The 13,809-nt window shown below is 34.6% G+C and overlaps 1 protein-coding gene across 4 annotated transcripts in view; it reads left to right on the top strand.

The window, feature by feature from the left end:
- The window catches only part of ari-2 (E3 ubiquitin-protein ligase ari-2), a 65,158-nt gene that overhangs the window by 34,947 nt on the left and 16,402 nt on the right, over positions 1–13,809 (top strand). For 3 of the 4 annotated variants that reach the window (XM_085813341.1, XM_085813339.1, XM_085813340.1), the window contains 3 exons: positions 6,505–6,550; positions 9,302–9,429; positions 11,634–11,777. In XM_085813341.1, the coding sequence (XP_085669467.1) occupies positions 6,505–6,550; positions 9,302–9,429; positions 11,634–11,777 (318 nt within the window). The remainder of the gene's footprint in view (positions 1–6,504; positions 6,551–9,301; positions 9,430–11,633; positions 11,778–13,809) is intronic. The other variant, XM_085813342.1, reaches the window with a different exon arrangement.

Raw genomic sequence — 13,809 nt, 5'->3', positions numbered from 1 at the left:
TTACAGAATGACATTGCAAATAACATATAGAATATACTTTTCTTAACATTCTTATTTCATTCATGACTATTTTAATTATCTCTCCCCGTGCTCTCTGACATGTGTTGTAAAAACACCAAACACGAATGTGTTTCTGTCTATGTGTTCAACACTTCCTCCTACAATCAAAACACTAACGTGTTAAAATTCAACATACGAGACCTCTTAACACACCCTAATTTCAACTCTAGACCCTGAGGTACTATTCTGAAAGTGGCTAACTCTAAAGTGTAGCGTCAGAGAGCCTAACTACATCATTCAACCTTTAACACATATTCACCATGATTTAATCTTTACAGTCACACGAATAACAAATTTTTTAACATTACTTTCACATTTACCATATCACGGTATTTCTAAACATTCAAAATAACAGTTCACATGTATACAAGAACATATCAAGATGCCGTTAATTTTACACATTTGAAAACATACATTAGTAGTACATTGTTAACTTCTATTCTTTTCAAAGCAAGTGCCAATTCTTTCTACATTGAAATAATACTACATTTCAAAAAGTCTTTCAGACTAAAACTTCTTTCTTGTTAGAATGTTTTAAATAAAATTTATATAATAACTTTTTACAATATTTAAGTCTTTATACAACGCTATTATACATCAACTTTAGTTTTACGCGCGAGTAATTGAAAAACATAATAAGAAAATCGGTCACAACTCATTTCTCGCCCTTTTGGCGATAAAGGTAGACCTCGCATGAGGTAAAACTTCTTCAAATCTGCCACTTGCAGTAAGAATGAAAGATTAACTTAAGTTTGTAAAGTAACACAAAATTTTACTTATCTTTGTAATATTCAGACATCCTTTTCTGGGCCCAGTCTTTAAAGGTGCTGCAGACCGTTGCTTGGTTGATCCTCCTTCTTGTACGGGCTCGCCCTTCAGTGCTTTCCTCTGGAAGCTTCCGTTTTTCACCACTACGGCCACCCTTGAACATCTTCCTTCTGTCCTCTGCTTGTGGTCTTGGCCGTTTGAAGGCAGCTGGTCTTGGTGGAACCGGGAAACTTCTGTCGTGATCCTGCTTGGACCTCGTTGTTGGCCGTTCAAATTTTTCTTGTACTTTTTCCTCCGCCGCTGATGGCCCTTCCGCAGTTCGGCGACTTTTGCTGCGGAGAGTTCTGTCGGATGAGTCAATCTTCCGTTTCACAGCCGGGTTATAGTTGCCGTCCTTTCTCCCGGTCTTTTCCACATACGTCGTCCTTCTCCCTTCTTCATTCTGGGGGTGTTCGTGAACTCTGTTTTTTGGACGGTGGAACGACTTCTTTTTCTTTGTACCTTCAATTTTTCCGCGGGGCAATTTTCTTTTCACTTGCTTCTGTCTCTCATTGGCTTGCCCTTGTACTTGTCGTTTTCCCACCTCTGGAACTTGTACCTGCGGTGTCTGCCGTACCGGATCCTGCAAAAGATCTGAAAAGATTTGCATTTTATTACGGTCATAGAATGGTTTTATCTGGTCAATGTTTGCGGAACAGGTTTCGCCATTTCTTGCCTTTAATACTACAACAGCGTGAGTTATTTTTTCTATAACATATGGTCCTTCAAAGCGTGGGAAAAATTTGGCAGTTTTATCTTCTGGTGCTGAAGAAAGTGAATGCTTAATTTTTAGTACTTCATCCCCTACTTTATAAGTTACTCCCCGTCGTTTCAAATCATAATAGAGCTTCTGTTTTCTTTGTGCTACTTCCGTATTCTTCTTTGCTTCCTTAATTAGTTTTTCTATATCACCCATTTTAAATTCTGGGGCTCTTTGTTGCACATAAAATAATTTATCTAACGGTGTTATAATCTTTCTGCCTAGAAATAACTCAGCAGGAGTTTTGCCCGTTGTATCATGTTTTGCGGTCCTAAGGGCGAAAGCAAATTCATTGACATAGTTATCCCAGCTTTTATGAAAATTTTTAACATAACTACGGATAATTTTCACTATATTTCTGTTGACCCGTTCCGCTATATTTGATTGCGGCCGATACGGGACCATTTTTAAATGACGTATGCCCAGTTTTTGGCACATGTCTTCAAATATATTACTTACAAATTGAGGACCATTATCCGATATAACTTTTAGGGGCGCCCCGTATTTTAAAATATATTTATTTAAAATAGAATCGGTAACTAATTTCGCGGAGGCTCGTTTTAAGGGAACAATTTCGGTCCATTTACTAAAATGATCAACTATAACAAGGAGATAGCGACTTTTGTTTAACTGACTTTTTGGGAAAGGGCCCAATAAATCGATACCGATTATTTCATTTGGAAATTCGGATTTAATACTATTTAGAAACCCGGCCGGGCGGAAATTAATATAATTAACGGCTTGACATGTTGGGCAGGACTGGACATACGCCCTTGTTAACTTTTGCAGTTCAGGAAAGTAGACTGCCTCGCGTACGCGTTGAGTAGTTTTTCGAATACCAGCATGAGAAGCTAAAGGGCTGTCATGGAGCTCTTGCAGGATATTTAATCTAAGACTAGCTGGGATAACAGGTCGAAATTCGTTGTTGGAATTCGTAGTTTTTGTATAAAATAATAGACCATCTATTAGTTCGTAATGGGCCGCCCTATTTCTTATCGCCACAATATCTTGGTGGCTAAAATTTTCAGGATCCTTCAAATACTCATAAATACTTCCAAACTCAGGATCCTTACCCAGTTCGGTTATTACAGTTTCTCGGGAATTTATTGTACACGCTGTCAGCATTGCAACTTTTACGGTATTACCCTGTTCGTCTAATTTAATTCGTGACAGGGCATCTGCTACGATATTTTCCTTTCCGGGGGTATGCTTGATTACCAGATTATATTCTTGCAGCTTGAGTGCCCATCTTATTAACCTTGGGGATAAATTTTTTCCAGAGTACAATCTAGTTACCGCCGCATGATCAGAATATACTGTTATCGGCGCCTTTCCAAAATAGACTCGGAACTTTTGCACTGCTAACAGAACTGCAAGTGCCTCTCTCTCGGTCGCGGAATAGTTTCTTTGTGTTTGATTTAAAGTTCGGCTAAAAAATGCTACTGGCTGCTGATTTTGCGAAAGTACCGCTCCTACCGCATAATCCGAAGCATCCGCTGAAATTTCTAAATTTTCATCCTTTTCAGGAAATTTCAACACAGGGGCTTGCGTTAATGCTTGTTTTAATTTTTCGAAAGCACTATTGGCTTCGGCCGTCCACGAGAATCTTGCCTTTTTCCTTTTTAATTTTAACAATGGCTCAGCGATAGCCGCAAAATCTTTTATAAAGGACCTATAATATGAACAAAGTCCTAGAAAAGAAGAGAGCTTCTTTGCCGTGTTTGGAGTGGGATACTTTTGTACAGCGATTATTTTTGATTCATCTGTCTCGATCCCTTTTTGCGATATTTTGTAACCTAAATATTTTAATTCAGGGGCTGCAAATTTGCATTTTTCGACATTAACTTTTAGACCGGCCTCATTTAATAAAGAAAACACCTGTCTTAAATCCTGTACATGTTGGTCTAGATTATCACTAGTAATAATGATATCGTCTAAATAGATAAATGTGGACTTTCCGAGAACAGGTCTTAACACAATGTCCATGCATCGCTGAAATGTTGCTGGGGCGCCTGAAAGGCCAAACGGCATTCGCAAAAATGCATAAGTGCCAGACTTGGTTATAAAAGCAGTCTTAGGCACGTCCTCAGGCCTGATCCCTATTTGAAAATAACCATTCGTTAAGTCTAAAGTTGTCATAAATTTGGTTGATTTTATGTTCCTTAAAATTTCTTCTATAATCGGTAACGGATATACCGGATATTTCGTTATGGAATTTAATTTACGGTAATCAATAGCGAATCTCCACCTTTTTGGATGCTCCAAAGGATAATCATTATTTTTCTTACATAAAACCACCGGACTAGCATAACTACTTGAGATAGGCGTTACGATCTTTTTACGTAGCATATCGGTAATATGCCATTCTATAATTTTTTCCTTATTCTTATCATACCGGTATGGTTTTTGACGAACCGGCAATGCATCTCCGGTGTCAATACTATGGTTAGTAACCTGGGTAAATCCTGGAATATCACTAAATAAGGAAGCAAATTCACTTACCACTTGTCGGATTCTATCTTGCTCGTCATTAGGCAGGTGGTCGAGATTTACCCTTGGCGGTTCAACCTTTTCTACACACACTGGTTGCATCGTCAGCTTAAGAGACGCTTCATTAAAATCCAGTGTAGCTTGTGCGTCTGAAAGAAAGTCTATTCCTAGTATTAAGTGTGCTTGCAAATTCTTTACTATAAAAAACATCACCTTTACTTGTTCGTCCTTGATACGGATGTACAAAGGTACTTTACCTACGCACTTACATTGTTCTCCTTGCGCCGCTAATACTGTTGTATTATCCGCATTATATATGCGGTATTTGCGAAAATACTTTCTAAAAAAGACTTCTGCCACACAGGAACACTGCGCGCCGGTATCCAGGAGTGCGGTGGCCGGGATATTATTTACCAAGACTTCAATCTTCGGAAGAGTTAAATTTTTCACCATTACTGTATTTAACTTGTAGGAAGAGGGGTTTTCGTGGCCTTCGGATTTCCGCACCCTCTCGTCAGCAGAAATCCGTTTTAGTTTAAATTATTTTTTCTTTCGGTGCTTTCCTTCTTTCTCCACTGGCCTTGAGACTTTTTTCCTGGGTTGCTATTGAACTGTCGACGTTCGCCGGCTGTTTTTGAATGCTCGGGTTTCCTTGCCCACTGATTCGCTTTTTCTCCGTAGCCATGTGCTTGAGTTTGCTGTAGTCTTGGCGTACCAAATTGGTTTCGCTGTTGATATTGGCGTCTTCTTTCGACGTCCGCCGTTCTTCTACTTTCAAACTGGATTGCTAGCTCAAATAATTTTTCCAGTGTAGTCGGATTTCTCAATTCAATAAAGTCTTGCACTTGGGGTAGTAACCTCGGCAAAATCACTTGAATTATTTCAGGATCCGGACGGTTTCCATACAAGAGCTTGAAAACGTGAATTTTTCTTAAAATAAACCTGGAGAGGTTTTCCATTCTTTGTTGATATATACTGAACAGTTCTGTTTCTAATTTCGCACGATCCCTTACAACAGGGAAGGCTTTTAGTAGGGCAGTCTTGAAATTTTCGTAGGTATAGGTGGGACTTCCTGCTTGACCCAAGAGACTTCTGCCGATACATTTGAACCAGTTAAGCGCTTGGCCCCTCAAAGCGCTGGTAGCTAAGGTAACTTTTTGAAACTCGTGCACGGGGTAGAGCATGAAGTGGTCATCCAATTTTTCCAAAAAACTGGTTACCTGTGAGTTTCCATTAAACGTTGCTTCCGGTTTCATCGAAGCGCGCATGGTCTGGACAATATACCCAAATCCTTCCAGGGCGGCAGCTGGCATTTCTGGATTCTGAGCTGTTTCTGCAGGCAGCACAGGTTCTTCTTGAAACTCGGCCATGGTTATTCTTCGTCGGGCGCCACTATCAGGTTCAATGTTTCTTCTAACCTTCTTCGGAAACATACAATGACCTGACTAGAACAGAGAGCTTACTAAAGCTATGTTCACTAATTGTAGTAAGTAGACAGGATACAGACGAAGGGTATACAAAACCCTTTATTTTTTTCTTTATATACAATGACTTCCGTACTTCGGAATACAATGACCCTCCACTCGGGGTCTAACTTAAAAGATATCAAAATAAAACTAAACTCTAATTTAACTTTAGAATAAGATTGGCCTTATAATAACAGAAAGCGTATGTAGCACAGAGACTGTGAACACTACAATACGTTTAATTTATCAAGAGGATTAAAACCTCTGGCCTGGAAGGCAAAGTAGCAACTGCGTAACTTCTAAGGTAAGCGGCCTGCTTCGAACTCACGGCTTCCTCTCTTCTGCTTGGCAAAAAGGCCACACTTAAATACTTGGCGTTCGCCAGACAACTTTGCATAAACTCCTTCACGCTTATAATTCTGGCCGGAAGTAGAAAATAAGAAGTGATAGTAAAGATTTAAAATAAAATAAACGTTAGTAAAACTTAAGATCCTTACAATAAAAGGAAAAAACTATTTTGCTCTTTGATATAAAAAATTGGCCTCTCAAAGAGCATATAGCTGTTTTATAATTTTTTGCACATTGAATTTCATCTTAATTAATAGGGTTTAATGTATGTAATAACCATTTTTTGTGAGTAAACTTGTAATCTTTTTGTGCAAATGAATATTATAATTCAAAGTAAAGGTGTATTTTATTTTAATATTCGTAAATGTGGCAACATATGAATAAAAAATATCAACTTTACATAAACATTGCATTTTGTTTTGATTTATAGTATATTTATATTCTGATTTTTATTCCCTGTAATTATATATATTTTTTATAAATTATGTTTCCTCTTTTAGTTTGAGTAAGTGTCTGAGAAGCTTGTTGAATTTTAGTGATAAAGAATAAAGTTATAAATTTATATTTTTATAGCAGTGTTATGGTTGCAAATTTGACTTTTGCTGGATGTGCTTAGGAGGTGAGAACTCTTTATATATAGTAATTTTACTGCATCAGTTTTAAGATCTAAAAAATGTAGTTAATATAAAATGGTATAGTGCTGCAATTTCGCATAACAACATGATGACAGGTACACAAAATTGTTTGTAGTAGTAGAAAGCAACAAGGTATTTTAATAAATGCCAATAAAAAAAGCAAAATATTCAGAAATGAGGCTTGATTAATTCAAGGCACTATGTTTATAGTGCATAGATTGTTATTAAATGTTTTTAGTAATTAGATAAACAATATGTTGTGTTATTCATTTAATGCATAAATAAGCATATACTTACAGATCAAATTGGAATTTTCTCATAAGTGTGGTAGGAATGAATTTATATATTAAATCACTTTAGATTGTGATAGACTTACTTTAGATTGTTATAGACTGTTAGATGTGGTTAAAATACAGTTTTAAGAATGTTTGTGATTTTTAGCTATTAAATTCTTGAATTCACTCATTTTCTTGCTTTGTGACAGCTGATACAGAAAATAAAAAAAAAAAATTATGGTGTAAAAAAAGGGTTGCTATTATATTTATTTAAAATAGGTATAAAATAATTGATCTTTCTTTAAATTTTTCAAACCTTTTCTATTACAATTTTACAATACAAAAAAAAAAAAAAAAAAAAAAAAAAAAAAAAAAAAAAAAAAAAAGAGAGAGAGAGAGAGAGAGCAAGCTTTTAGATTTTGCATTACTCTCAGAGGGGCGTTCTTTTAACGTTTCGTATGGTACCTTTATTTATTAAATATCACATTCTTGTGCACTTAAAAAATAAAATTCAGTTCAACAGCAATATTGCAAAATAATTTTAAAATTAGCATATCTTTAGAATTTCCAATGCACATTCTGCTGGAGATAAAAAAAATTTTTTTTTTTGTTTGTACAATGTCGCCGTTGCTCGCTTTGAAATTGTCGAGTTTGTTAATCAAAAATTCATTGAAGTTTTACAAAATATTAAATATATAATAAAACAAATTCCAAATTTGGGCTTCCAGATGCCCATATTCTGGTGAAAACATATGTTATTCAAAATATTTATGGATTCGATGTATTTCCATCTGTTTCTAGCCAGTGACAAGAGTATGCTTATGCAGCTCTAAGTTTACATGAAGTATGTCTCACCTTATTAAACTTTAATTTTTAATGCAAGATCTCATCATATTAAATCTTTTTTAAGATAATCATTTTGAGGGTTCACATGATTTCAAATTTCATTGTAATCATAATGTCTAAGCATTCTTTTAGGCATCTATTTTTAAAATTGTTTTGATTCATGAATAATTATTCTTTTAATGTGCAGTTTTTTAAAAATATCTTCAATTGCAGTGTAAATGCAATTAGTCAGTTGCTTTATTTTTATGATAGATATTGACATTTGATTGATAATAATTTTTTATTTTATAGTTGTATAATTTTCAGAGTTTTATGTGATATTTATTTTGTTTTAATTAATTGTTATGATTTGTTGCCAATATCAAAGTATTTTAAGTTCCTTACTGTACCACAATTATGCAGTATAATTTACAAAATCTTATACAGAGAGACAGTTTTTATAAATTATACTATTTTTAGAAATTACATTGTTTATGCACATAAGCATACAACAAGATTAGTAACAAGGCTAATTTTCAAGAAGACTACATAATATATGAAGTGTAAACATGGGACGATTTAAAATAGCATTTGTCATGGGTTGAAGTTAGCCTAATTTTAACTTCATATTAAAAAAAAGTACTAGCAAATTTGTGATAGAGGCCTGCTTGATCTGATTTCTAGGAGCTGTTTTCTTAAGACACAAGGTGCTGTTTCTTTTTTGAATTAATATTTCTATCAGCAAAGATTTTTTAAAAAAACTTAGTTTTGATGTAGATCGTCTGCCTGTGGTTGAGGATTCTTTACTGTAAACGAATCTAGAGAATTCTTGAAATCCATTGTTAGGCATCACATTCTATTAAGAAAATTAACTGTGTATTTATAACTTTGCATGTCTGTTATTCTACATCACTTATGTAGAAAGTCTTCTATACACAGCAAGTGCCAGAAAGCAGCTGTTTTAAAGTTATTAGTTTCTGCCATGTGTGTCACTGTTCCAAAATTTGGCAGTTCGTAATTCATGGTACATTACTTTTTAAAAATTAATTAATGTTTTAAAGACTTAAAATACAGGATCCCTTGCAACTGTGATTTTCATTTTGTGCATTAAATGAGAAGGAAACTTAAGATTAACTTGAAATATTTAAATGGAAGGGTCAAACTTAAAACAGATGGAAGTAATTAAAAAAAAAAAAAAAATGATAAAATCCAATGTTAGTTTGCGAGGTGTTGCGAGGAAGCTGTAATTTTTTCATAAATGCCAAATGAAATAGTTAAACCATTGGTAAAATATGTTTATAAGCTATATTGTTGAAATATGCTTATAAGTAGTGTTATGAAGTCATAATTTAAAAATTTATCTGTATATGTACAATAGATAGGAATTCAAATATCAATTTAACAATACATGTGAAATATTTTTTTTTTGAAATTTTATTTGACTTTTGAAACTCAATGTGTCCAAACTAAACTGATATATCATTCAAAAATTCATTAGTGAAAATGTCTCTTGTCACTTTATAATTTTTCTAGCTCAAAAAAAATTTCTTATAGTTATATACATAAAAGAAGCTATTAACAGTTGATCTCTTTTGTTTAAGATGTTCAATTAAGTATAAAGTATTTATCTTACAGATTGGAATGCTCATGGAAGTGAATATTACGAATGTAGTAGGTATAAAGAAAATCCAAACATTGCTAATGAATCTGCTCATGCTCAAGCTCGAGAAGCTTTAAAAAAGTACCTTTTTTACTTCGAAAGGGTAAAAATATATAAATATTTTTTCATTAGGGAGAAATGATTAATGTAACTTGTTCATAATCTCTGTATTCAATAATATGTGCCATATAATGCTATTTTAAAATCTTATCTTTTTCTCTATATATATTTTAAATTTCATATTATGCACTTGATGTATATGTATTTTGAATTCTTTATTGTTAAGAAAGGTTTATTTCATCAGAAACAGATAGGGGATTTAACTTCTTAATTTCCCCCCTGTTTATATTAGGTTTTATGAAACTTTTATAAATAACATTGTTCGTGTAGATATCGGTAATCTTTTATCTACATTTCCATGGAAATTTAATCGTTATTATTCATTTCCTGAAGTTTGTTTTTAAAAAGAAATATAGTTTGGAAGAGTTTGATAAAATTGTTTTGTGTAAAATATTTCAAAAACGAAAGGCAGTGTGGGAAAATTTATATTTAATTAGTTGTATAGGTTGCACTAGTTTATTCTAGCCATTTTCATAAGAGTTGTAATTATTGAGACTAATTTGCTATTACTTTTGCTTAATTGCCAATTTTTCCGTTGTGATCATATATGTCAGTTTGAAAGTGTGTCTATATAAGAAATGTATATGTCAGTAATTCCAGAATTTTTGAATAGAAAATTTACCCTAGGTGTTGCACTGAAAGAGATACTAACTTGTAATCATCAAATCTATATTCCTGTATGTTTTTCCAGCTTGATACAAAGCTTGGAAATTCTCACTCAAAAATTGAGATACTATAAAAATAAAATGCTCAATAGCATATTGAACATTCTATAATTAATTAGATATTTGTGTATAATTAATTGGAAATTAATTAATTGGAAGTTTCCTATGTCAGAGGTTTTCTAAATGAGATTGACAAAAAATTTTGTGTTGTAAATCAAAATGAGGTTCACTATTATGATAATTTTAACTATAAAAGTTTATTGGAAGATCATTCACTCCAACCATCTACAGCCTATCTCTTCTAGAATTAATGTAGAGTACGTAAATTAATTACTATGGTTACCTCTCATGTACATTTTGTAAATATTTTCATTGTTCTTAACTTTTGCTTGCACTGTGTTCACTATTTTGATAATTTTGGTTGCCATGGTTATTTTCTTCTGACTGCAGTTCAGTATGATTTGATGTTGCCACCTTTTCTCTATAAGTTACTTCTTTTTATCCAGTTTGGGCATTTTCTGATGTCATGTAATATATTGTTACTGTATTATATATCAAGTGAAAACACCTCTGTAGTATTAACACATATATTTATGAAGTGTTAATTTCTAACATAATCACTATAATCAACACTAATACAAATTCCACCCATGTATTTTCTTTTCTGTGCCTATTAATATTAATATCATCATTGAACTAGGAATAAAAAACCTCAGATCTAGCAGCCAAATACTTGAATTTAAAATATTTTGTAGGCTTGCTAGTGCAGAAAGTAATTACGAATAACACCACCAGATCTGATAGCCCCATTACTTGGATTTAAGGTATTTTGTCGACTTGCCAGTGCATCAAGAAATTAGAAATAAAAACCGAAATCTAGCAGTTACAGTATTTGGATATAATGTCATTTATAGACCTACAAGTGCATCATAGAATTCAGAATAAAGCCCCAAGTCTAACAGTTACAATACTTGGTCTTTGTAGACTTATCAATCAATGAATTAGGAATAAAATACTTAGTAGTCATAATGTTTGGATATAAGGTATTTTATAGTCCTCACAGTGTATCAAGGAATCAGGAAAACACCATTTCCTAGTTACAGTACATGGATATAAGGTCTCCAAGTTGATAAAACATCAGAACACTGGTATTTTTGTTCAATGTTTCATCAGTTATGATGGGATTGACTGCGGTGTTTCTCATGCCTGAACCAGTTTCTCTCAGAAATTTCTTCCATTATATCCTAATAGAGATATGTTTGAGTGCTTTACAAAAATGAGCTATATTATCATGTCAGATATGGGCTGCTATGTCTGTGTGTTGCGATGATATGTAGCAATCGATTAATCAAAGGACATAGCAAATTGCACCTGGTATTGTAGTTCTTACATATATCATGTCATTCTTTCTTCTTTTGTTATTTTCCTTGATATCGTGTTTTTGAATTCTGATTTCAAAGCAAGTTTGGATTTCTAGTAGGAGTATAACTTCTTTTAGGGTAATTTAAAACATTTATTTTAGTGGGAAAATCATGCAAGAAGTTTGAGATTAGAAGAGCAGACCCTTCAAAAAATAAAAGATAGAATAAATGAAAAAGTAATGGCAAATGAAGGAACATGGATAGATTGGCAATATTTAAGAAACGCAGCTGCCTTATTAGCAAAGGTAAGAACAAGAATTTTTTATTTCAAAATGTGTGTTTATCAGTTTTTCAGAATTCTTAATTGTTCAAAAACTGTTTTTTTAACATCCCTCTGAAAAATAACTTGCATATTTTAAGTAAACCTATTTCCTTTCTCTTGTATGATATAGGGTGAAGCATTTTTGAGTACCCATTTTGAAACTACTATATTTGGCCATAGAGACAATGAAACTATATATACACTGACTACCAATAAGTATTTGGACACCTGTGATAGAAAAGAAAAACTAACTTTATTCAAAATCAATAGTTGATAGAGCCTTCATGAGAGGTAATTACATTGTGGACCCTCCAGGCATACTTTCCACAAGTCTTTGTATGACAGCTAGTGGTATTTTCTTCCACTCGGATTGGAGAAGACATAGAAGTTCCTTCACCGATTTTGCACGGGTAGTGCACCCCTGAATTCAGCGATGCAACTCGTCCCAGAGGTTCTCAATAGGGTTCAGGTCTGGACTCTGGGCAGGCCAGTTCATTCGATGAACTCCATTTGCACCATACTAAGCCTTGATTAACATCAAAACATGACAACTGGCATTGTCGTCCTGAAAGTAACAGGGGTCCAACCCTTAAAACTGTCACAGCGTAGGAAGCACATTGTCATCCAAAATAGTGCAGTAGGCATTGGAGTTGAGCTTACCATGAATGGGGACCTAGGGCCCCAGCCCATACCAGGAGAAATACCCCCAGACCATAATTCCACCTCCGCCGAACTTGACTGTTGGCACAGTGCATTCTGGCAGGAGACGTTCTCCAGGTAGACGCCAGACCCAGACCCTGCCATCCGAACGGTAAAGAGTGAACCTTGATTCGTCATTCCAAAGAACCCGTTTCCACTGATCTACGGTCCAATTTTGATGGTCTTTGCGCCACATTAACCGAGCAGCGCGGTTGGACTTTGTGATCAAAGACCTATGGGCAGTAGCATGATCATGAAAACCAAGCAGATGTGCTTCCTTACGGATGGTATTCATTGAAACAATACTCCCGGATGCCTGTTGAAGCTCCTCGTGGATGAGGGCCATCGGTTGGGTGCGGTTCTTCCGAATTTCTCAGGACGGCACTCATCGGTCTCTATCGCCCAGTTTCGTTGGTCTGCCGACTCGAGGCACATTCCGACAATCACCGCTCACCTTCCACTTCTTAATCACATAGGCCAATGTCGATTTTGGGTACTTCAGATCGCTAGATATGTCCCTTAAGGATCAGCCACATTTGTGATACCCGATAATTATACCTTTCTCGAAATCAGAGAGCTTCGAACTGCGAGGCATCTTGCATGCGACTAAAGCCGATGCTGTTTCCTACACAATATACACCGGCGGAGTCCGTGACGTACCTTAGGACCGCATATATCGTCATTTGCATAGTTGTCCAAATATATATTGGTAGTCAGTGTATATATTTTTGCTACACTTCTTTTTAAATGCATGCCGTATAGACTTTACAACTGCAATTTGTATGCATTTGGTACAGTTATTTGTGAAGCACTGCATCTGCCAAATGAATACTTTTTAGAAATTTTTGGAAAGGGAGAGTGGACTACATTGTATGCATGGAAATGTAGAGTTTGCTACACTGTGTGAATAGATGACAGCAGACGATTTTTCCAAACAGTCTCTGTGTTTTGTTGACATTCATTGGCTGGTCAGATCCCCCTACATAAATGCTCCAAACTTCTGTTTTGGTGGACACTTGAATGATAAGGTTAATCAGAGTAAGAAGTGTGGAAAAGCTGAAGGAATGAATCAGGGAGGAAATTGAGTGCATAATCCTGGATATCTTTGAGCGTGTTAAGCGAATTGTACATAATTATCTTGTGCAGTGCATTTCTAAATGAGGTGGGCATATGGCAGACGTACGTTTCTAAAGATGATATGAAGTATTTGGAGCTTCGTTGTCTCTAGCATTGAGTATGTTACTTTGAGAATCATACCTTATGTTACTATACAAATAATAGTACTAAATACAGTATAATTGCTGTGTAAAAGAAAT

This window comes from Stegodyphus dumicola, chromosome 3 (genome assembly GCF_044657685.1).
Source record: "Stegodyphus dumicola isolate Sdum_Otavi_A_Nest chromosome 3, ASM4465768v1".
NCBI classification, from domain to species: Eukaryota; Metazoa; Arthropoda; class Arachnida; order Araneae; family Eresidae; genus Stegodyphus; species Stegodyphus dumicola.
Note: the sequence above shows the minus strand (reverse complement) of the source record. Positions and strands in the feature narration are given on the sequence as shown.